We start from the raw sequence: 25594 nt of genomic DNA on the forward strand, positions 1-25594 counted from the left end.
AATACCTCTGTACATAGCTCTCTAAGTAAAGTTAACAGAGTATCTAAAACATAGCAGGTAACAAAGAAAAATACTTGGTTGTTTGATTAGAAGGAAGGGATGCAGTTACTGCCTTCAACAAAACCACAATCTAGGGAGGGGATCTGTAACATATTCATATATACATAGGAATGAGTAACTAGGACTCTGAAAACAAGCCCACATGTAAGCAATGGGAAGCTACCAAGGAAGAAACTTAATCAAACACTCCCTAACCCAATACATATCCCAATACATACTGAGGAATATGCCTCAAAATGGCAATATCTTCCTAAAAAAAGAAATCTCTGAGAGCTTAGGAGGTCAGTTTCTAAGTATGAACTGAAGGAAAAATAAAGACTTAGAGCATAAATAAAAAAATCAATTGTCTATGGGGGTCAGGAATGAACAGGGACTGCTTGAGATGAACTGTTAAAAAGGCCCTTGCTCTATCACAAGGGGAGGCAGCACCCAGGCAGGTCTAGCTGATTGTTGCCATGCAGAAATGCATTCTGCCTGAGGGCTGAGAATTTGCAATCTTTGCTTTAGAGGATAAAAGACTTAGGTTACATGTATGAGACTGGAGATCAGAAACGAACCTGCAAAATATATTTGGCCTTGTTGAAATGGAGGATTAGAATAGGAATGTAAAAATACAGATGGATAGGATAGAACTAACTGCTAATATTCTTTGAAATCAAAGTCTTAAGTCCAAAATAATAAACAGCAAGAAGATTGACCTTCTCAAGGTCTGGGAGCAAGTGTCAGCTTAGCAACAGCATCTGGCTCACAAAAGGACTCTCAAAAGTTTGCTGAATTCAACATCCATTAGTTGAGGACCACATACATCAAATTAAAATTGAGAAGCCAAAGGATAGTTCTTAGAGAACAAGTTTAATAGGCAGGAATTTTAAAAGAAGATTAAAGTAGGAGAAAAGGTTAAAGGCAAAGCAGCTAGTAATGTTCAAGAGACTAAATCAAGGAGAGGTAAGATGAATTTGAACAAAGACTTTACAGGTAACAGGGTTTTGCAACTAAAAATAGGACATAGAAGAAAACAGAGACTTTGGAAGGAATTTCATCTGGGTCACATTCATATACCATATTTTTTTAATTCTAATGTGATCATTTTAATGTTTCTGAAATCAAGATGATACCTACAAATCAATATCACTTCTCTATTCACCCTCCTCAAAAAATGTTCTAAAAACCAACAATAAAATCTAACAATTAATGACATCTTTTAATAATGAAAATGTGACATATATAGGAGCTCTCCTTTCTGTAGAATGGAAAATAAATTAAAAGAGGAGCAGAGAGCAGCAGATTTAGAAGTAGCCTACAGCTAAATGGTGCCAATCAGAAATGATGAGACCTCTAAAGGAAAAGAAAGAAAAACAGAAAGACTTGACCACACTAGAATATATCCAAACAGAAAGAGGCAGCAAGAAAGCCAGGAAGAGAGAACATCAACCAGAGTCTCATAAAATTAAGAGTCAACCCAAGAAAAAGTATAGATGTCCCTCGCTATCCACAGGGGATTGGTTCCAAGGCCTCCAGTGGACACTAAAATCCATGGATGCTCAAGTCCCAGATATAAAATGGTGTAGTATTTGCATATAATCTATGCAATCCTCCCATATACTTTAAATCATCTCTAGATTATTTATAATACCTAATACCATGTAAATAGTTGTTACTCTGCTTTGTTTAGGAAATAATGACAAGGACAAAAAGTCTATACATGTTCAGCACAGATGCAATTTTTTTCCGAATGCTTTCGATCTGTAGCTGGTTGAATCCACAGAAGCAGAAGCCATGGATACAAAGGGCCAACTGTATAGTACACAGTTGTCAATGAGAAATTGAACATGGTGAACATTAAGCTAAATGTATCTTTAAAAGGATATCTGAATCTAGAAGCTTTGCAACAAGACCACCAACCTGAACACTTAAACATTAGACTGTACCTCTATATAATCTCTCAGGGACAAAGTTTTTTCATTCCTTTGTTCCTGAGAGATTATATAGAGGTACAGTCAAATTCATGGCCAGTGTAAGAGCAACTCAAAGAAATCTTTAGCATAACCCTCACATAGAAAAGAATAATATTTAGGTACTGAGTAAAGAGAGATGTATAAAATCATAGTGAAAGTTGTCAGTGACAATTGTTGGCCTATTACTAATAAAGACATTAGAGGTAAGGTTTTTGTTTTTTCAATAGGGACACCACATGTAAAAGCAAAATGCCAAATTAAAAGAAAGGTTAATATGAAGAATTTAAAAAACAGAAGAATGATTAAGAGTTTATAGTCACCAGAGAAGACAACTAGTTGTCTAGGTGGGGGTGGCTAGAATTGAAGAATGGGAAGTAAATGTTTCTTTTACAATCTTCCTAATTAAAAAAAAAATTATTAATTTCTAAATGCTCTTTCACAACTGCCTTTTACACTACTCTACCACTTTGACAACAAGCACAGAATAACAAAATAGACAAAGCACACCACTTATCAAGAGGTCACCTAACTGGCAACTTCCTCAAATCCCTGCTTTGCAGCCAAGAACCATACCTTAAAGCCCATACCCTTATGCAGAACTAGCTCTCAAACATTTTTCAGTCTTAATTTAAACACCTGTAAATAGCCCTTGTTATCTGTCTGGTTTCATAAAGGATTAAAAACAGCCAATAAAAAAAAAAAAAGCAGCCAATAATAGGGGGAAAGTATAGACAGCAAGTACACTTAAATCATTAAGAAATTATACTTAATGTGGAAGCAAAAAATGGGCTATAAAAAAGCAGAGTCAACAACTTCAAATACAGCTATTTGGAACCATTAAATGTAGGAAGCAAATTGTCCTACATACTTCAGTAATCCTAAGGCATCACCAAACAGTAACTATACAGATGATGATCTTAAGGGCTCAAAAAAGGCTATATTAGGATCTGAACACTCTGTCCACTATGATGGATATACAATTTACTCAAGATGGTTAAAACACTAGTGTAAGTGCATTACCCTGAATACACAGTTATACATTTTAAGTTCTAGAACTGAAAGCATAGACCATATTTTCTGGCTTTGCAAAACATGGTCAGTAGTACAAAAAGAGGCATGAAAACTCAATCAAAAATCTTTGAATAACATGTCTGCGTGAAAAGGCAAAAAGAGAGAGCACTAAAAGATAAGAAGACCTAGGTTCTGTTGGCTAATATCCCTGTGACCCTTTTCAACTTAACCTCTCAGAGTCTCAGTTTCTTCACCTGTAAAATGCAGTTATCACCATCACTTACAGGACTATAAGCACTTTTTTATAAAAGGTAATTAATTATCCAGAGAAAATGTAAATAAGTGGTAAAGAGAAAGCCAGATGTTCTTAAATAAATATATTATTGGTGCTTTAAAAAAAATGTGTGGTTCATCAGCAAGCTTAAAATGAAAACAGCTTAAAAATAACTGCAAATCTTGTTTTGTATCTATACCTAAAGACTTGGTCATTATACTTACGTAAAAATTTCAAGTAGTTTTATCTTGCAAAATGGATCTAGTTTCAACATTATTAGATTTCATTTTATGTTTATATCTTTAAATAAAAGGAAAATGAGAGAACACTCACCTTGATTAAAAGTCTTCATTATCTGTGCTTGTCTGAGGACTTATGAGTAGATGACAAATTAAGGGAAAACAATTTTGAGGGAAAAAAAAAAGAATAGTGTCTTACCTTTTAATACAGTCCCTCAGCTTGCAGGCCTAATTGGCTCTGACCAGACTGGTATCTTCAAACTCTACCAGCTCTGCTCATCTGCTTCATCATTTTGTCCTTCTATTCCCCATACCCCCAGCCCAAGGGACTCTGTTTCCGTTCTTCCTCTCAGTGATAATACAGCCAGAGGGACTATAAATCCCTTGGTGGCATAAAACACTTCAGTCACTACAGAAGTTAAAAAAAAAAAAAAAAATTTTTCAAGAACATCAAGTCTCCCACTTCTGGATTTCATACATTAAAGAGGATTAACTTTAAAGACCATTTAAAAGCTAATAATCCTTCAAGCATTTAGACCACATACTAGAAGGGTACAATTCTAAACATGACCAGTATCAAAACTTTCCATTACACTGATAGAAAACATCAACAAGATGAAAAGGATATTGTTTCTTCTCTTCCTTTCCTCCTGAACTGTCCCGTTTCTCTTTCTTTTCTATCTTTTCTTTATCATGCCTGGACTCCTATAAGGAATGATGGAATTAGGGGAGGGAAAACCAAATATAAAAATCCGCTCAAATCCCTTTTCATCACCCACCGGCCATTTTTGTTCAAAAACTTACTTAAGAACGACAACAAAAGCACAAGCAAAAAAAGAAAAAAATAGACATACTGAACTTCACCAAAAGTTAAAACTTTCATGCAAAGGACACTATCAAAGAAAAGTGAAAAGAAAGCCTACAGAACTGGAAAAAGTATCTGCAAATCATGTAGATAATCTTACAGGGGTGTAGCATCCAGAATATATAAAGAACTCTTACAACTGAGCAACCAAAAGACAAATAACCCAATTAAAAAATGGACTAAGCATCTGAATAGATTTGTCCAAAGAAGATATACAAATGGCCAACAAGCATGTGAAAAGATGCTCAGCATCATTAGTCATTAAGAAAATGCAAATCAAAACCACAATAAAATACCACTTAGCACCTGCTAGAAAGGCTATAATTTAAAAAAATAAAACAATTAAAAAAAAAAAAACAGAAAATAATCAGTGTTGACAGGATGTAGAGAAATTTGCACCCTGATATATTGCTGCCAAAAATGTAAACTGTACTGCCACTGTGGAAAGTTTGGTGGTTCCTCAAAAAGCAGAAATTCCACTCCTGGGTGTATACCCAAGAGAACTGAAAACAGTTATTCGAACAAATACTTCATAGCAGCACACAAATGTTCATAGCAGCACTATTCACAATACCCAAAAAGTTGAAACAACCCAAAAGTCCAAATGGATAAACAAATGTGGTATATTCACATAATGGAATATTTATTTAGCCATAAAAATAAATGAAGTAATGATACATGCTTCAACATGGAAGAATCTCAGAAACATTATGCTAAGTGAAACAAGTCAGACACAAAAGGCCACGTTATTGTACAATTCCATTTACATGAAATATTCAGAATAGATAAATTCATAGAGACAAACAGATTAGTGGTTGCCCAGGGCTGATGGGAAGGGGAAATGGAGAGTGACTGCTTAATGGGGTAATAAATGTTGTGAAACTAGACTGTTGAAAACACTGATTCACAACATTGTAAATATACTAAATACCACTGAATTGTACACTTTAAAATGGTTAATTTTATGTTATGAGAATTTTACCTCAATTAAAAAACACTTATTTAAAAGGTTTTAAAACATAATGAATTAAAATATTCACCTTATAACTTTCTAAAACTGCTTTTATGAACTATGAAATATATGGCATATATTTTGAATATATAGACAATAATGCTTTGTAAACAATTTATACTTTAGTAACGGCTTATTACTTTGTGGCAGATGCATGAGATTTTTTGAATATCATCCATCCATTAATATGTAAGAGAATGTACCTTATACTTAATTTTAAAATCAAATACAAGTTCCAAACAAATGAGTTTATGAGGAGAAAATGTTACAAAAATATGTTTCAAATCACAATTAATAAAGACTTCATGACACTCTGATGGTCAGAGAGAATATGTGTGACCACATTTTAATCTCAGGAATAAAGAGAAACTAAAAGCAAAGACTTGGTGGAGAACAAAGAAAATACAAAGAAAGGCTGAAACAATGTACAGAAGTAGGGAGGAGGAGAATGGAGAGGAAAAAAATTTCAGAGGTACACTAACTCTACTCTCCCAGTAATTTACGACCGAACTGGCTCAAATTCCTCAAACAGATAACCTTCTCCTCCCTCCCCCAATGCCTCCTCTTCCTGTCCCCAAATAATTAACAAAAGACTATCTGACTAGGAAAAATTCAGAATTTGCTAATTTTTCAAAGGGTATATTATTCCTTTGTTTTCCTTATTTACCTTTTTGCCACCAGAGGAGATTTTATCCATCTTCTCAGATTTAAATGAATCACTGCCTTTTTCTTTGCCTGAAGATTTTGACTTATTTTTTTCCTTGTCTTTCTCATTTGGATAAGGAGACTCACATGGACTTTCACTTTTGTGTTTTGAAACCCCCACTAAAATTGCAAAAGAGAATCATAAAAACCTTTTCCAATTTACCTTGACAATTGCTTTGAAGGTATCAATAAGTCTACCTACTTGTTCCATTTTCCTCTTTACGCCTCTTGGTTAAGTCCGGTGGTACTTCACGGTCATTGTTTGAGTGATCCTAGAACAAAGAATTGTGAACTACATTGATCAAGGGTTTATGTTTTTGTTTTAATCTATTACTTTTATACAAGAAGGGCATAGCTAACTAGCATTGGAGAATATTTGCAGTAATTTCACATACTTGGTAAAATGACATGAAAGACAAGCAGAGCTGGTAGAAATTACTAGGCTGAAGATCCTTATTACTGTAGAAGATGCAAACACACTTTAGGGTGAAAATACCAGTTAAAACACAAAACAATAGACTGCTATGGAACAAGCTAGTATTTTTTAAAGGGCGACAAACATGCTACTATACATGATAATGAGCTTTCCAAACTAGTTTTTAAAAAATTACAAACCCTTTTCCGCTCTTTCCTGTCCTTTTCATCTTTTTTCTCTCTTTCTCTGGATCTTTCCCTTGACTTGTCCAAATCTTTCTTGTCCATTTCTCTCTCCTTACTCTTGGACAGTGGTAGAGGAGTATGATTAATGTAGAGCTGTTAAATTAAAGCAATATACTACAGATTATTAGTTTTCCAGTATTGGCACCATTTGTTTGTTTATTAAATGAAAAACAATTGGCAGTTAGACTCAAAGTCAAAACTGGTCAGCTGCCTGGATTATGAGATGTAAAATAAAAGGGCATGATACAAATTACACAAAGCCTTTAATTCTTGACGTTATAAATAAAGTAGCATTTAAATTCAACTGAGACTCATCAGTAAATTCACAAGCTAGAGTTCTCCTTATAGCTCTATTGTAAAGACCTATAACTACCATTACAAGAGTCCATATGTGAAAAACAGTGACAGGACCTTTAACATAAAAAAAAAAAAAAAAAAATACAAAACTCTACACAATCATGGAAAATTTAAACAGTCTTACCAACCCCTGATAGGCAGTTAATGAAGACAATGAGCAAAAGTATAAAAATAAAATATAGCCATGACTTTACTAGTCTTTTTTTCCTCAGTGTAAACCATGCAGAGATCATCCTAAATTATTTTCAGAAACATAAAGGCTGCATATTCTCTACTTCTGAAAGCACTCCAATTTCTATCAAATAATCACAACTGACTGTGAAATTTGTCTTACTGGTTCTAAACAACTCAGAAAACCATCTAGTCAGCTGAGGATTATTAAACAACTCAAAGACTAAAATATGATGAACCAATATTCTCCTCTGCCTATTCCTTCTCTGCCAAAAGGCCTACAGGGAATAAAACAGCCAAACATCAAGGACCTTCTGACTCCAAATAATTGAGAGATAACCCTACATATGCAAGTTGTAAATATAGAAAGCCACTATAAAAGAAAATACTTAGGAGGTAGTCAGAAAATAATGAGATACCTAACCTTATGGCATTTAGAACTGTGCTACAATCTTATGTTTAATTTAAGACATTAGAAGTATTAGGCAGCAGAATACTGAATATAACTCATTACATAACTATACAATTCTAGATATACCTTAGGAATGAATAGAATAGTGAGCCAAAAATCAATATTTTTACACAAAGAAATCCTTTGGTATCAAAGGAATACATGAAAAAAGACGAGCATCAGTTTGAGAATTAAACACTTATTTTTTAACACCACCAAACATTTTCAATTCAGTTGGCTCATAAATATTGCTATAGCAATGCAGAAGTACAGTCTTTAAAATTTCAATGTTTAAAAGTTGACGATCAACTGAAATAGACAAAATGTTTATTAATAACAAAGAGCAAGAGAATGATAAACAGTCATAAAAGCACTTGTTTAAAAGATACTCTTGCTGGGTATGATGCCTTAAAATGACACTTTGAGATTTTTCTAATTGTGAGGTTTAGTCATGTCTTATGTTAATATTACTTATGAAACTGGTAAGACAAAGGAAATAATACATTACTGCAATACTCAAAGAAGATTTCTCTAAGGATGTGTTGCTTAAGTTCTCCCAGTTAACAGCAAGGGGGGGGGGGGAAGTTTGTGATCACAAATACATACACACACCCCACACCACTCCTCACAAGAATGAAGTTTTTGACTGTGCCTACTTGAATTCTGTATTGAAAGGAATTAAGAATTTTTTCTAGGACTTAATGTTCAAATATTTCATTCTTGACATAAAAAGTCAAATAGCTTAATTGATACACAATCAGAAATTCTTAATTTAGAAATGTAGCTGGTTCAATTCCTTCTATCTACTCTTATAAGAATAGTTTTGACCACAATATTCTTTCCCACAAAGACATAGTTTTCTCATTGCCTACTGAATAAAATGCAGACTCCTTAGCTTAGGCATTCCAAGCTCTCCACGATCTTTTCACAATTATATCCTACTATACAGCAATCCAACACATTCTATGCTGTGGCCATCACTGCTTCCAACACCCATCCTTTTCAGCAGCTCTCTTTACTAGTTGCTCACTTTCACCTTAATCTCGTAAAATCCTACTTAGCCTCCAAAGGACAGCTCAAATGCCATCAGCATTTCAACTGTCCCTCATCTCTGCACTTTGCTGAAAAGTGAACTCCTGTATTATTTTATATACTTCCTAGTGAATGCTTGTATTATTTTATATTTATCTTTTTTGTGTGAGCTACTCCCTATTAATTTCATGCCATTTATTTTTGCCCGTAACATAGTTTCCAGTATGTTAAGAGCTAACGTGCCTTTTCTATTTTTGTACACTTCATAATACAAAGTACACACAGTGAGTACTCAATACCTTTGCCAAATAAAATTAATGATTCATTAAATTGATCTGTACGTAGCACTGTTGGATTTTGTTTGTGATTTGCTTTTATTCCTGACATTGGGATCATTAAGGTCCAAAAAAGAATATGATTTTCAAAATCTGTTTGAGAATACTGCTACATTGACTTTTAAGGTTTCGATAGATAAGGATGGCCTTACTTTTAGGATTGGATTTGTTTGCAAATCCTCATTTTAAGATGGTAAACAGAATTAAAAGCTAAATTCTATCTCGAGGTAGTTACTGCTGCCCACCTAAACTATAGAGAGGCTTGGTTAAAGGACCATACTTCCAACAATTTCTTCATCAAATGTAGCTGTGAGGATTGCTAGGTCAAAACACAACTGATAAAAATTAAATATGCCAGTTGAAAATTGGGGGTGGAGAGTCATCTCACAGAAATGAAATACTAAGCTAGATTTTTCTCCCTTTAACTAATTTTGCTTGAAAAGCCAAATCCATGTATTACTTTAACCATGAATTAGAAAGTGAAAATAGCAAACAATTAATAAAAAAGAGAATCCCAGAGACAAAACATAACTAAAAAGTCAAACTAAAGCAGAAAAACAATTTTATATGTACAAGTGACAAGATAACATAAAAAATACCCACATATCTTCCAAACCCTCTAGAAAGTAAAAGCTACCCCAGAAACAGCGAGGTTATAATGAATATTAGAGATCGAAGTCCAGTAAAAAAATTTTTTCTAAGACAATCACATGCTATTACTTTCTAGACACATAAAAATGCAACATCAGCTACTATGCAAGTGAGTACCTTGGATGCTTTACCAAAGTCCAAAGGCTTAAGAGTTCATTTCAAATATTTATTAAATATCTAACCTTACTGCCAGGCACCATATTAAGCACTAAGGATTTAAAAAGTGGTATGAGTCACATAATTTTTAGAAACGTACTTGTATGCCATTTTCAAAATTTTCTGGTTGTGTGTGGAATAAATCTACTGAATTTTAAAAGCCCACAAAGTCACCATTTTTTTTTAAAGGCGTGGGGGGGGGGGGGGGGGGCAGTGAGGAGATTGACCTGAATCACTATAATTTAAAAACCAAGACAAACACATCAAAAGAGCTAGGAACCCTTTCAAATATTGTTGAAATGGGTGCTAAGAATTAAGGAACCTTAATTTTAGTTCATGCTTTTGGTACTAACAAGTTGTATGCCACTGGAAAAGGCTCAAGAACTTTTTCAGTCTCTCATTTGTCAAAAAAGACACTACCACCTGCCCTATCTACCTCACAGCACTGTTTTGAGCATGAAATGAAATAATGTTATCTCACAATGTTTTGTTTTCAAAAGGCTTTCACAAATGTGAAGAACCATAATCTTCATCACTGATTAGAAAATCCAATCAATTTTTAACAGCAGGCTTTAAACTGCTTCAAAGTATGTTTCGGTAAATAAACACTCACAAGTTAACACTCTTAACCATGACCTTAAAATAGCTCATGAAAACCACTGATGGTTATGACTAACATATACAATCCCAAACTGGTTATGAAAACCTACTATACTGCAATACATATTTAATTTAGTCAATAAAACATTTCACTTTAAAAGAAAGTACTCACAGTACAGCTGACATTCTTTTGATTAATACATTAGAATCTACAAACAATGCTACAATTTTAGGATACAAGCATATTGGCTAATCTAAACTGTTAAAAATTAGTGCCCAATAGACACAGATATATCATTATAAATCTATCAATCTAAAAGCAGATAGTAATGTCAACTGGCTCTGTTTCAAAATTTAATTTGGTCTACCAGTAAAAAATAATATTTAGCACAAAAGAATATAAGTATATAAGTACTAATATAAGAAAATAAGATATAAGTAGAAAATCAAGGTAAAGGAGGGCACGAATTTTATAATAAAGATGGAATAGTGTGAGCAATGGACAATTCAACTATAATAATGAAATGAACTCTGTAATAAGATATGCAAACCGTACACTATTTTTAGTAGTAGAATACTCAAGAAAGTAGAGTAACAGGAAGAATTAATACAACATGTAAACACAACCACCAAGTTGAGTATTCCCCTGTAGGGAAATATTATTTTACATTAACTACATTTCCCAATATTATTCTACAACTGCCAAAAAAGTATCTCGGCAGAGAAGACAAAGAATTTTATGGATTGAGATGGGCTCGGTTTTTAAAAACAGTTATGTGAATGCATCAAATTTATTTTTTGGTCTTTTGGGTTGTCTAAAAAACAGCCAGAAGACAGCTTGACAGGTTTAAGAAATTAAATAAGATGGACCAGCCAGTTAGCTCAGTTGGTTAGAGTACAGTGCTATAACACCAAGGTCAAGGGTTTGGATCCCTGTACTCATCAGCCGCCACAAACAAAAAACAACAACAAAGAAATTAAATAAGCCAACTCCCCAAAACAAATCAATAACCCCTTATCCAAACCTTAAACACTGCCAGATTTTGAATGCAGAGAGAATGCATAACACAGCAAGCAAGAAGAGATGATAGAAATGTTGCCACCTTACACACATTTCATAACAATCTCAATAAAAGGGACCACTGTCATATGTTGTTTCAGTTTGTAAGAGGTATATTAAAAGGTTATTCTAAGTAAGCAGAGTACTTTTTCCCACTAATCCTAGCTTATTGAATTTACTAGGGTGAGGGTATCTACTAAAGAAAAGAAGTAAAGAACTTTTTGGTTTACTTAGGCATGATGATTTTAAAAGACTCAAACCTTTGCTGAAGACTCCTTGAGTTCGATGAGACTGTCCTGTAGAAAATGAATGGAGATGATAGGTGAGCTGGCATAGTTCTCAGAATTCAGAGGAACTTTGGGAAGTATGGCTGTAACCTGCAAATAAACCAGCTACTTCTTGTTAGGATAAATTTCATGATGTCATTGTCAATATGAATATCAACAATAAAAATAAAAATAAAACCATGTAATGGAATTGTAATGTTAAAAAAACTACAATATATATACTCAATAAAAGAAATAAAAATCTTACTCTTTGCTCATAATTTACAAATAAATGTCAATGCCACATTTCTCATATCTCTGTACTTAAGCTATACATAATTTAAGAGGCTTAAGAAAGCAAAACATTTTTTCTCCACAAAAAGTTTAAAATAGTGGAGATCACTGTGGAAGAACAATGACATATTTTCATACTTTTTCTTCAATTGGGAAGTTTCAAATTTTACTTTACTTGTAACTCTAATATAAATATTCACTTTTTTATGTATCTGAAAAACTCAGTGGCATTATATTAACAAGAAAACAAAATGTATTCTATAAAAGAGTAATCACTTTTTTTGCAAAGTGCCTGTAATGGTGAATTTCACACCTCCCACCAAAAAAAAAAAAAAAAGATTTAAAAGAAAAAAAAAAGAAAGAAAAAGCAATCAATTATGGTACTCCACCACAGTGCTCTTGATGAAGAATTGGTAACTTACAGTTTTAAAAGTTCAACGTACTGCAAATTCAAAGATTCCATGAAATTAGATGACTTTAGAATTAAAATTAAATATGGAGCAAGGAATGGCTACCCTGAGTCTTCAAGAAGGCTACACCCACGATTTTGTGCTGCAGTTGAATGCCTGGGGTTTCTCTTTGCTGGGTGGTAGGGCTGGATGCCACATCTGCTTTTATCGTAATGCAAGGTTCAACTTGTTGGGAACCCAATGGGTATAAACAAACCTCCAAGGGAAGATACAACAGAAGCTGCATGCTCACTGAATATACACAACTACAGGAGAACTGATCACCAAGGAGACTTTAAAATGGAGCTCCTTTCAAGACTCCTTCTTAGAAGGCACACATCGGTATGACGCTCATCAAGAAGCTTGATGAATTCAGTGGTATCTTGTTTATCCTGCATCATCCGGGAGGTCTTCAGTGCTATATATTCTTCAATGATTACGCCGAAAAATAGGCTTCATTCTGCTGAAAAGATTCATTTGCTTGTAGCTACCATTGCACTCCAAAAAAGACTGCTTAAAGCAGCTGAGGCACTTCTGGGTAAAATTTTTCTTGCACTTTGAAACACTACAAAATTAGTGCTAGGTCCTTGAAGTTTTAATATTTTATAATAAAAATACTCAATAGGAAAAAAATATCAGTCCACCAATACAGAAAAATTCATTTTCTAATGCAATATAAAACCTCCAGTGGCTCCAGTGAATACTTGGCACAAGACTTGAAGGAAGTCAGGACACTGGTATTCCAAACAGGTGAGCCTAACATGGACGCTGCCTTCCTCAGGCTATACTAACCTTTACAGTGGAGGAATGTGATGGAGAAGGGTGGGTATCAATTTTGCGGCGTTTTTGTTCTGTTAGGACAAAAAGAAACAGAATAATGTATATCAAACACCTCAAAAAAAATAAAATTACCAACTTTTAAGGTCATCAAGTATTAGTTCCCCTAGCAAAATAAAATCCCTAGATAACTTACCAAAACAAGGAGACAACACAAACCATCCATTAAAATATCAAAAGGTAAACAAATATAAATAAAGGTACACTTGCCCCTTTCAGGCTCTGCAATATCTGATCGGGGAACAGGTGATTTCAAGGACCCAGAAACTGGAGTTTTTTCTCCTCCTTTAGCATTTTCCTTTGATTTCATTTCCTTTGCTATATCTCTTTCTCTGGATGGTTCCTTCTCTCTTTCCCTTTCTTGAGTCGATTTTGATTCTACATTGGGGACAGCAGTCTTGAATTTCTCATCTTTAGCTTTTTCTTCCTTCTTGAATTTTTCTTTCTCTTTGTCAGACTTGGGTGTTCTTTCCTTGGTTTCTCTTGCTTTTTCATCTTTATTTGGCCGTTCTTCCTTTGGTTTTTCTTTAGCATCTTTACCAAGTACCCTGGCCTCTGGAGTAGTAGCTGGAGTCTTTTCTTTTTTCTCTTTTTCTTTCTCTTTCCCTTTTTCTTTATCATTTTCTTTAACAGCTTTGCTGCTTCAGAATAAAAACATGAGATTTTAAGACAAATAATCATAAAGTATATTACTTATTTAAAATCATAAAGAGTTGGGCCGGCCTGTGGCTCACTCGGGAGAGTGTGGTGCTGATAACACCAAGGCCACGGGTTCGGATCCCATATAGGGATGGCCGGTTTGCTCACTGGGTGAGCTTGGTGCTGACAACACCAAGTCAAGGGTTAAGATCCCCTTACCGGTCATCTTTTTAAAAAATAAATAAATAAAATAAAATAAAATAAAATAAAATCATAAAGAGTTTATTAACTTCAAAAATCCTAGAACTAAGGGAAGCCCTTTGAAAACTAAAGGACAACTTTAAGACAAGTAAATAGGAAGTATTTATTTATCCAGTAAATAATAAACAAATTCATAAATAGATTAAAAAGAATGATTAAAATAATGTTAGGCCCTTTTTTAATAACTTGTGAGGATAACAAGGTAACAACCAAAACTATATCCCACAAATCAACCAAGGGAGCTCCTATCAAGAAATGGATTACTTTGCTAGATGGACTACTACTCTAAATTAGTGTAGGCTTTTCTTATGTTAATTATCCTTACTCAGATTGTCCACAGAAATCACTATCCTAAAATATTTTTTAACTTCACACCTATATTCCCCTGTATATCCCAGCAGGGAAAACAAAGTTGTTATACAAAACATAATTATACAAAGCATAATTAGAATGGTAAGCACATCATCAAAATAGGGGTACATACAAAATTTCAAAGTACAACATAAATGACTTTCATATTACTCTACTACCACCTCCCTTACATTCATGAGGCTAACAGTATAAGAATTTAGAATAGACATATGGTACAGTGTTCCCACCTGTTAGAGCCATTATTTCCATTGCTTGAATTCCCTTTCGGTGTGGCACTAGAAGCTTTATTAACAGCTTTCACACTACACTGAGATCTCTCCCTTGATTTATCTGAAATAAAAGTAAGGTTTTATTTAGCAAGACCCTAAATGTAAACAAACTACAATTTCACAGCAAAATAGAGAATAATTAGAAAGAAATAGCAGGCTGATTACTTCTTAACATTTACATACTCCTACCTAGGGAATAAAAAAGTAATACTGAGACAGCATTGTACTTATCATAGGATACAAAATATTTCACTGTGATGAAACAAAATACTTATTAGTTTCTACAAATAAGCTTACCAGTCTCCTCAGTACTGCTTTCATCTGATTTAGATATACTTCCTAATGGTGATGATGAAGGCCCACTACCAGGCCCATTTTGTACACAGGCAACTGCATTCCTCGGAGGGGGGTCTTTGTGATGAAATTCATTTTCAGGTATCATGTATGACTTCCTACTTTTCAACTGCCCAGAGTAGCTGAAAGTCGCACAAAGTGTTTAAATATACAAACACAAATCGAAAAGCAAAAACATGGGGTTTCAAAGAATAAAATTAGCAAGTTATTCACTCTGCTACTTGATTCTAGAGAACAAAAAAATATTAATTTTCAGTAAGTTCTTGAAGGTCTTTATAGAGAGCCCTACTTTCTTAAAAATAATAATTTCGTGCTCGCTTCGGCAGCACATATACTAAAAAAATAATAATTTCGATATAAACTAATCCTTAAATTTAGATGACTTTTTTTTTTGTTTTTGCTCTTGAAGGTCTGATAACTGTGATGATAAAAGTACACTTCCTCCTGATCAAGACAAATGATATAAGACTTTTGAAACTATCATCCAGTATAGACCGGAAGCTGATAATCAGAAGTGACAACTCACACCAGCCTGTGGGAACATGATCGCATAATCTCCCATAATCTCCTGAAGTAAAGCAGAAGATAACCTTAAACACTATAAAACATTTTAAAGTCTTCAGAATCCTTCTGTCATCTAGTCTCATAAATCACATTAAAGTATAATTTTGTTACCCCATAGCCAATGCATATAGATCTGGCCTCTTCTCTTTTTCCTCTTGGCAGATTTTATGCACTCTTCTTTCCAAAGCCTGACCCAGATTCAAAACTTTTGGGTACCAAGGAAGTATTTTTGTTAGCACAATCAAGATATTCCTGATGTGAGTATATTCGCCTGTTTCAAGGCAATGTACCGATGCCTACAACAAACATTTTTAAACACATTATTATAAAAGAACTAGTATGAAGAGAATAAAAATCAACTTTGAAACAGCCAATTTTTTTTATTTTACCTTGGTTAGTTTATAATGCCATTTATGTACAACATGTCGAAAATTTTCATAGTCTAATTGATCAGCTTTATTTCCACCATCAAATCCAGTTGCCCGTAATATAGTAAGGAATCCTGGATAGTTTCCACATTCCTAAGGAAAAAAAGTTTGTTACTTTTAAAGAAAGATTATGTCCCACAAAATAGCAAAGGCTGAAAGTTAAGTAGACTAGATCAATGATTCCATTTAAAAACATCATGTATATTACTTGATGATAGGTAGCCTTCACAGAAAAGTTCAACTTATTCAATGATATTACTTGGAATGTCAGTTTGAGACAGGATAAAAAAGCATAGCACTTTTTAATAACGAATTAATTGTGCTTTTAAACACTGTTTTACAACTTAAACTCAGCTTCCCTTTTAAAACTGAACAATATATGAGAGAGCATAGCACTGATAAAAACAAGTTCTCTTATCGGCCAGCTGCCAAAAACCAACCAAACAAACAAACAAATTGAACAATCTAGAGATTACTGGAAGTAGTCCTTAGATGGGTAAAATATAAGGGTATTTATTAGTCATACCTTTTCATATGTGGCTCTATCACTATGCCACCTGGTAACGGTCTCCAACATGCAGCAAAGAAATCTCCCATATCGACTAGCTTCATTTTCAGTACAGCTTGCAACTGTGTAAATTATGTCAGAGAAAACCTACAGGAAAAAAATGTTTGAAAAATAAAAACAAATCGAGATCAAAATCAGTTGTAAATATTAAAAGATAATGTCATAACGAATTATAATAAACAGATAAGTTTAGTTAAAATATACCTTCCCCTTTAATATTCACACTTGCAGAGACCTTTGGAGATGTTAGCTTTTGTGAGAAGTAGCACGTTCATAAAGCAACCCCCAAAAAGGAACTTTTATAAAGAAAGCAGATTTACAATGACAAGAAAATACTACCCTTATCATTACATAACAGCTTCGTAAAGACTTAGCCATATATACAAGCATTACTGGGGTTAGAGGGACAGGAAGCAGAGGTGAAGCTGACAGAAACTAGAAATAGGCAGCTGACATGTAATATACATTATGTTTTTTAACCAGAAAATGTAGTAATTTTATAATAAAAAAGCCAGATGCAAAATCTGTGAACATGACTATACTGAAAGGCATCCCTAGTTTTATGTATGTGAGAAGGTATAAGCTTTTTTGATGTTTTTCTTGAGGAGTGAAGGTTAAGAATGGAGAAGAGTGTTCTACCTATCACGACACAACACAAACTCAAAATGCTGAGTGAACAGTTTAACCTTGAATGCTTATTACATATCAGGTACTCAAAGTGCTTTTTACGTGTAGTGACTCATTTAATCCTCACAACAACCTTATGAAGCAGGTACTATTATCCCGTTTTACAGATAAGAAAACTGAGGCACAGAGATCATTTGCCAAAGAGCATAAGCAGCAGAGCTAGGATTCATGTCCAGGCACTTGGCTCTTGAATTCATGCTTTTAACCACACATACAATAATACCTCTATAGATTATAATGTTTAGCTATCTTTGTGTGAGACTTTTTCTTAAAGGTTGCAATAAAAAGAACTTACTCGATCATAGCAAAGAAGTGTGGAAAAATTTGGAGTTTTCTGTTGATGTACCAATTCAACAAAACGAGCACAGTAAACAGCATCAATTGCTGAAAAAATACATCGAGGAAATATACACAGCTGTAGAAATTTTGTGATGGTCTCATTTTTGGTAGATTCTAAAAATAAGGGAAGAATATATTAAGTGGTAAACTTCTTCCTCAAGTGCCTCAAGGCCACTAAACATGACAACATATTACCTTTAGTGTAGAGAATGCTATAAAACCACAAACTATTTATAGTTTGTAACCAAAAGCTCATGCCTGGGATAAGACTATCATTTTTACTCTGTGGAAATTTTTCTATCTATAATTCCTCCAGAAATAAGATTTTATACAAAAAAGTTGAATGATAAGCTGCCAGTATTGGAATTATAAGTTCATTAATTTCATCAACAAACTAAATCAATTCCTTCAGTGAACATGTGAGGTTGATTCTGCAGTAATGAATTACCAAAGAATGGGACAGTGAACACTGAGTTGAAATACAAACATAATACACTTCAACACCTCCCAAATTATAAAGTTCTGCTTTTGTAATTTAGCAGCAGTAGGAATGTAACAATTCCAACAACTTACTTGCTAAAAGCCAGTTGTCCTTTTCCAGTTTCAGTCTCTGTAGAACTCTTTGTACATGTTCCATCTGTTTCTTTTCCTCTTCAAGAAGCTTGTCCTGAAGGGCAGTACAGCGCTCTTTCTCTTTTTTCTTTTTATTTGGAGGCTACAAAGTATAAGTTAATTTTCCAACTATATGAACATTACCTCCCTTCTTTTAATTAAAAAACTCAAACAGATAAGTGCTGATACTTTATAATTACTTCAACATGGATGTACAGGTCTATTTGGATGTGCTGCTTTCACCTCCACTCAACACATCCAAAACAATGTCAACAAGTCTTCGTACACCATTAAGACAAGTTACCTTCCCAACACTAGTACTATCAGCCTTAGATATAGAGTCATCTTTGACTATTCCTTCTCCTTCATTCCTACAATCCACTTGTTTAGAAGTCTTGTGCATTCCCACTACCACCACTATAACCTATGCTCACAGTACCTCACAATGAATTACCCAAAAAGGCACCTGGCTGGTCTCTAGCCCTTCCCCTATCAAAAGCTTCACTCATACTGCTGTTATGAATAACCTTTTTAAAATATCATTCTTTTTAACCGTCATTACTTCCTTTCTCAGGAATCTAAAATAGCCCTCAATTTTATCAAGTCTACTTTTCTGCCTGATTTTCTACACCCTACATAATCTGGCCCTATTCTAACTATTCAAATTCATCACTAAACCCATTCACTGCAGTAAAAGTGGTCTCCTTAAACCCCACACTGCTTCCTGCCTTTGCCTGAACCCTAGAGTGGCCTCCCTATTTGCCTCCACATCTCCAATTCTAATCTAACTTCAAGGACTGCCCAGCTCAAGACTCAGCTCTTCAGTAGTCCTCTCCTAAAGAGTTCTCCTCTTGGGAACACCTATTGTTCTTGCAATTACAGTAATATAGATCGCTTCAAGTTACTAGCACAAGCATCAATAGAAAAGCAAACTCAAATACTTTTTGATTAATCATAACCACCCATTCACCAAGCCCCTGCCCCATCCATTTAGGGGTTACCATTAAACCCCCTTAAGACAATATTATACAGCAACAAGATCACAGCTTTAAGAAACCTGAGCTATAACAATCTCAAAGTATTGGTAATATTGAATTAATACCATAGAACTATTGTACTTGAGCTACGAGAACAAAAACCTACCATTTCCTGATTGTCATCAATTGCTTTCATCTGGACTTTAAGTTTATTGACTTCTCGTTCATAGCTGGTGTGTGGAACTGCAAGGTCATACATTGTCAATGACCAGAATGTGGTATAGAATTGAGGGCTGAGGTCATCCCAGACTTTGGAAACGTGTAAGGAGACCACTGCTTCATGGACAGGAGCCATCACCATCTCACATGATGTAATATACTTATGAACTTTATGCTGCTGTTTACTTCCCTTTTCCGATTTTTTAAGTTCATCATACTTTGACTGGAGATAAAAAGTAGAAACACATACATACACACACACACACACAATTTATGACTTTCATGGTATAAAAACCTATATTCCCTTTTAAAGAATCAAAAGATGACAAATCTCAAAACTGTCATAGGAATTCTAGTTTCTTACCAACAACATTTAAGATAAATCATCCTTGGAAGCTGTTCCAATCTTTACTCCCATGTGCTGATTATATGTTTTCCATAAGATTCTTAACAAATCTGACCTGTTGAGTAAGTGAATAGGGTATGTGTGCCCCCTGACCACTCCCCCCACCCTACTCCCTCTTACTGTGGTATAAGGCATTGAACATGTAGGGCTTCTAGTCCTGCTTTTCAGATATTTAAGGAAACCAAGCAGAGGGTTTTAACATTGGTAAAGAAGCAGACTGGAACTAGTAATAGGCAACCAGAACAAATTATAGTATCACTCTATGGAGTGAAGAAGCTGGATCAACACCAAGAAAACTTACGAGAAAGTTACTGTAAGACTGCTAAGTAGGGTGACCAGCTATCTGGATTTGCCAGGGATTTAGGGGTTTTTCAGGATGTAAGATTTTAGTGCTAAAACTAAGAAAGGTCCAGGCAAACTGGGACCAGCTGGTTACCCTACTGCTATGCCAAATAAAATTTTCTATGAATAGCTGTGGTGTATTGAAGTCTAAAGCAAGTGAGAACTGGTGCTGCAGCTTCTTTGGCCTGACTGGTTTATCCTAATTTGGGGGAGAGTCAGAGAAAGGATATACTCTTAACTGTATGAGAAAAAAATCTGTTAGCACAGTGGAAGGGATGGCATATTAGTTCATAAAGTGTATGCTAGATGTAAAAAAGAAAATAATACAGGTTGGCCAGTTAGCTCAGTTGGTTAAGTATGGTATTATAACACCAAGGTGGAGGCTTCAGATCCCCATACAAGCCAGCCACCAAAAATAATAATAATAACAATAATAATACAAAGTAGGGCTGTTGCTATTGTCTCACGTCTTTTAGTCTCTTTAGGATGAAAGAGCTCTCACCCAGAAAATTTTGTTTGGGTTAGGCATCATCCTTAAGAATGAACCTAAGAGAAGTCCTAAAAATAGCTGCTTCTTTATGTTACAAAAGCACTTAAATCATTCAGTTTATGTAACCCACAACTGGATGGTCAGAGGTCAAAGGTCGTGCTTCCAGTTCTGCACTATGATAGGAAAAAGAGTCTCAGCTCCTTGCAGTCCAGTTGCCTTTCTTCCTGAGTACCCTGGGTGCTGCTATAGTACCACTGGACTAAAAGCACACCAAGATCTCTTTGTTGCAGAGGCTATCTCAAGCAGGACCTGAGAGTCTTAAAATTGTTCTTGAAGTGGGAAGATTTATCTCTTGTCATCTCCATTTTAGAAAGCATGGTGGTAACTACGGAGACCACACAAGTGACAAAGCTACAAAGAACATTAGTTATGACAGAGGGGTCCCAATTACATCAGAGACCTCAAGGAATAGCAGCTGGGATAACAAAGGTTCTTAAATTTAGAGAATAGGTCTTACTGAAGGTAACTAATATCAACGTAGATAAGGAAAATAACATCTGCTAAGGTTCTAACAAAACATGGGATAAAACAGTGCTGAAATTTAGGCAAGATCTAGAATATGAACTGGGGAAAATCCTCTCTTTCAGACCTCACAAGGTGCGTCTCAATAATTAAAACAGATAATTAGGTTATAGGTATGAGAGGGTTATATGATAACTCCAGTCTCCCTGGCCCTCTGGTTATTAATCTGTGACTTCCATTGCTAGGCACCCCCCAAGTCCCTATGTATTTAGAAAAACAGGCACAATCAGAAAAGATAGATATACTTCATATTTACCTAGGAGGCATCTTTGTCTAAAGTCAGCTTAACTCTCCCTTCAATCTCACATTTTAAGTCAAATATTGAGGCATAACAACTCTACATCTAAAGTCACCTGAGGAACTAGACATATGTAATAAAACTAATATCCACAGTTACTGCTGTACTTGTTACTATTCAGAAAGCTTTTGTTGACCCAAGAACTTGAGCAGTGTTTGGCTGAATTTTTCCCAAGAGAGCCTAATGGTAGTCAATTTATGGAGGGGTCCTAGTAGTCCTCTAATACTCATACACTTTCACTCTCTCATCAAAGGCTCTTCAAGAGGTTTTCACCCAAGAAGCAAAAGGAAGGATCCCAGGGCAGCTTGGATGCCCATCCAGTGTAACCAGGGTTGTTGAGGAACTCCCCTTCCAGAGAGTGGCATGTCGCCTACAGGTAAAACACTTATCCCTGAGTTGACTATATAGCCACCTCCATACAGGTTCTCTGTTTTCCTCCTCAATCCTCAGAGAGAAATGCCATTTCTTTGTTTAGATTTTTGTATCTTTTAAAAGACAAAGACAATATTTTACATAGGCTAGAGGAAGGATAGCTATTGGTATAAACAACCTGCTCCATTTTCTGACCTGCAAAAGTTCAGCCAATCTCAGGCAACCAGTTGTTCCTGTTTGCTAGGGTTCAATATTGCTGATTAGTTTGTTCACTTCTCAGTCTAGCACAGAGCAGGTCAGAATTCCTGAGATGAAGCAATTCTCCCACCTCAGTTCTTCAAGAAATCAGGTCCACAGTAGATCAGCTGAGACTGATCTACTGTGGAATGGGGTGACAACACAAGACATAACTACACAAAGACAGCATAAAATTCTCTGAACTGAGAGACTCTAAATGGGAAGAAGAGGCCTAACTCCACTCCCTTACCCCCTTTCCTCTTCTACAGTATATAGCACAGGAACTGCTACATAATACTAATAAAGTGATAATTAAATCAAGCAACAGTTAGTTGGTTGTTAGAGGGAAATGAGAGACTGTAGCAGTTGATATGTAAACACTAACAGCACATAGACAATTGAACAATCAGTTAGACTCCAGATTTCCCAGCACCTTTTGTGTATACCTCTACTATACAGCTCTGTATCCCTACTGGGAACAAAGAAGGGATACTAGTATAAGAGAAAGGATCAAAACCTTTTCCAAAATCTGTAGTGAAAGCCTTGCATAGTACAGACTTAAAAACAACCACAAATAAAATGAAAAGCCAGAATCCAAGACTACAGGAAAATGAAGAATATGCTGGGGTTCCAGTCAGAGTAGGGAAATACCATAGTTTCCAAACAGGATTGACCATGGCCCTAAGGGGAAAGGAAAAGTAAATTCCCATTAGAGGTCACTGCTTTACAGGGAACAGTCCAGGTGGCAGGTGAGGGAAGGCTGTCTCCTCTCCCCCCAACACATTCTTACTTGAATTTCAATACAGTCACTACTGGGATGTCATGCTGGGGAAGTTTCCAGTTTACTTTCATGAGGGTTTTTTGGGGGGGTGTTGGGGGGGCATGATTTTATTAGGTGGAAAGAAAACAAGAACCCTTCCTACAAATTACACAACAGAGAAGGCAAGAATTTTTAGGAGGCTGGGGAGTTAAGTCTTTCTGTCCATCTTTCTTTCTTTCAAGGCAGTATCGGTAATATCATTTGACTGTATGGGTAATAACTATTTGACAGGGATATTGTCACTGAGGAAACAGGACTCTCTGAAGTCAACTGAAGTCAACAAGAGTGTTTCTAAGAGTAACATACCCAGATTAGCATGCATCAGAATCACCTAGTACTTGTTAAAAAAACAAACAAAAACCCAGAAATTCCCAGGTACTCTTCTAGTTACTGAATTAGAATTTTGGGATATGTAATTCTGAGTTTTTAAGAGGCTTCCCTGGTGATTCTCATCTACACTAATGTTTGAGAACTACAGTTTTAGACAGTCCATAAGACATCAATGTGGACAACTGGTGGAATAGTAACAGTAGTATTATACAACTAGTAAGACCTATTTTAAAATGGGACATTTTCATTATACACTGCTAGAAGCTGAATAGTAACAAAAGAGTAACTCTCCAAAAGACGTAATCTCTATCTACATCAAACTAAAATGCATTTAAAAGTAAAATTAAATAATAATTATGAAATAAACTGGAATCATTCTTGAATAGCAGCAAAAATACTTCTACTTACCGAGATATGGTGTGCATACATTGGCCTAGACAGGAAAAATGCTGCATCATGGGGTGTATGAAATTCATTACAAAGCACATCAATTGAAGGCACTCGCTTTATATAATCTTCTGTGCTTAGATTAGATGCTAGAAATCCACCAAACTGTACCAGGGTATCATGACACTAAATTTAAAAAATAAGACAAAAAACACAGATGTGCTACCATTTTGTAAAACCAACATAAACATTTTCCAAAAGAATTAAGATTTGTCATTTTAACAATATTTGATTAACATTAAGAATCCAAATTTTACAATCTGAAAGGACTTTAGAGACCATCTAACAAACCTGATCACATAATCATATTATGAAAAAGATACCAAGGCCCTGATAGGCTGTTCCAAGCTATTGCTCATCACTTTCAGTAGAATGTACAAGAGGTGGATCTTCAAAAAATTCATGGAAAGATTCATATTATCTTTTAATTCTGTTTTTCCACAAATTTTCTGAAGTACCCTCATATTTACCTAAATCACATAAAACAATATGCATAGGCAAATAGAAGTCAATTCATTTGCCCTTAAAAGATAAAAACTTTATTTATAGAATATATTTATAAATATTAAGCACCAAAACATATGAACTGGCCCAGAAAATGTGTTTAACTACCACCAACTATATTACAAAGAAAAAAGAGAGATAACAACTACTTTGTTGTAACTGAAATTACAGAATCCCAGAGATCAAGAAAGACAGACATAAGAACAAACAACTTGAAGTTGCAGGAATTTAATGATGAAATGTCTATTTAATTAATTGAAAGACATACATATTTATAACATTTCCTAGCGCCATCTTTTAAATACCATAATTTGCGCAGAAACAGGCCCTATTTCCAGAATATCTCTTTTACATTAGAGCTGTTTCACTCATATGACGTGCAAAAATGACATTCAAATTATACCACATTCTCTATTTTCCTTTATTGGGATTTAAAAATCTACATAAACACAAAAGTCACTTTAACTTGCCTGGTCATAGAGCTTTCCCACAAGTTTCAAATGTTTCTCTCCACCTTCCTGAAAGATTACCCCATTCCTCTGCTGAGCCATAAGCAAACAGAGAGGAAGAGCAAGATCATGATCCAACAGTGCATCCTTTAATCTCTGAGAGGATTTTTTAGTGTTTCTGATCTGGCCAAAATAACCACCCTGCACAAAAGAAGACACAAATTTACCAGTGTACAGTACATAACTGATGCCATCTGATTTGAAAAAGACAGAAAAAAGTTCAGTCACAATCTTTAACATGAAAAACTCCTACATTCCTCCCCCTTCTTCCCAAATTTATTTTAGTGACACTATTACTGATTATATAGTCACTGGCTTAAAGATAATTGTCAATTGTGTTTAAACTTGTACATATTTTTCAGTCCCTTATAAAGGATTATTCTTTAATTCAGATTCAAAAAAAGTAACTATGTTACAATTTATGCAAGTGAGGACATCAAGGACCACAGAAGATTTGGCATTTGTTTTCCTCACAGATGTATTATTTACTGTTTTTTATACTCAGTTTTTTAAAAAGATTAAAATAAC

The 25594-nt window shown here is 34.8% G+C and overlaps 1 protein-coding gene across 8 annotated transcripts in view; it reads right to left on the reverse strand.

The window, feature by feature from the left end:
- The window catches only part of THOC2 (THO complex subunit 2), a 125658-nt gene that overhangs the window by 5726 nt on the left and 94338 nt on the right, over positions 1-25594 (reverse strand). For 4 of the 8 annotated variants that reach the window (XM_063083308.1, XM_063083313.1, XM_063083306.1 and 1 more), the window contains 18 exons: positions 25028-25207; positions 24015-24179; positions 19677-19952; positions 18495-18636; positions 17878-18035; positions 16854-16982; positions 16289-16420; positions 16011-16195; positions 15279-15457; positions 14940-15042; positions 13651-14081; positions 13396-13454; positions 11855-11971; positions 6737-6874; positions 6324-6393; positions 6084-6241; positions 4168-4244; positions 3634-3679 (listed from right to left, as the gene is read on the reverse strand). In XM_063083308.1, the coding sequence (XP_062939378.1) occupies positions 3652-3679; positions 4168-4244; positions 6084-6241; positions 6324-6393; positions 6737-6874; positions 11855-11971; positions 13396-13454; positions 13651-14081; positions 14940-15042; positions 15279-15457; positions 16011-16195; positions 16289-16420; positions 16854-16982; positions 17878-18035; positions 18495-18636; positions 19677-19952; positions 24015-24179; positions 25028-25207 (2727 nt within the window). In that variant the 3' untranslated portion in view covers positions 3634-3651. The remainder of the gene's footprint in view (positions 1-3633; positions 3680-4167; positions 4245-6083; positions 6242-6323; positions 6394-6736; positions 6875-11854; positions 11972-13395; positions 13455-13650; positions 14082-14939; positions 15043-15278; positions 15458-16010; positions 16196-16288; positions 16421-16853; positions 16983-17877; positions 18036-18494; positions 18637-19676; positions 19953-24014; positions 24180-25027; positions 25208-25594) is intronic. The other 4 variants (XM_063083310.1, XM_063083312.1, XM_063083309.1 and 1 more) reach the window with 4 other exon arrangements.

Source organism: Cynocephalus volans, chromosome X, assembly GCF_027409185.1.
Source record: "Cynocephalus volans isolate mCynVol1 chromosome X, mCynVol1.pri, whole genome shotgun sequence".
In the NCBI taxonomy this organism is placed as follows: Eukaryota; Metazoa; Chordata; class Mammalia; order Dermoptera; family Cynocephalidae; genus Cynocephalus; species Cynocephalus volans.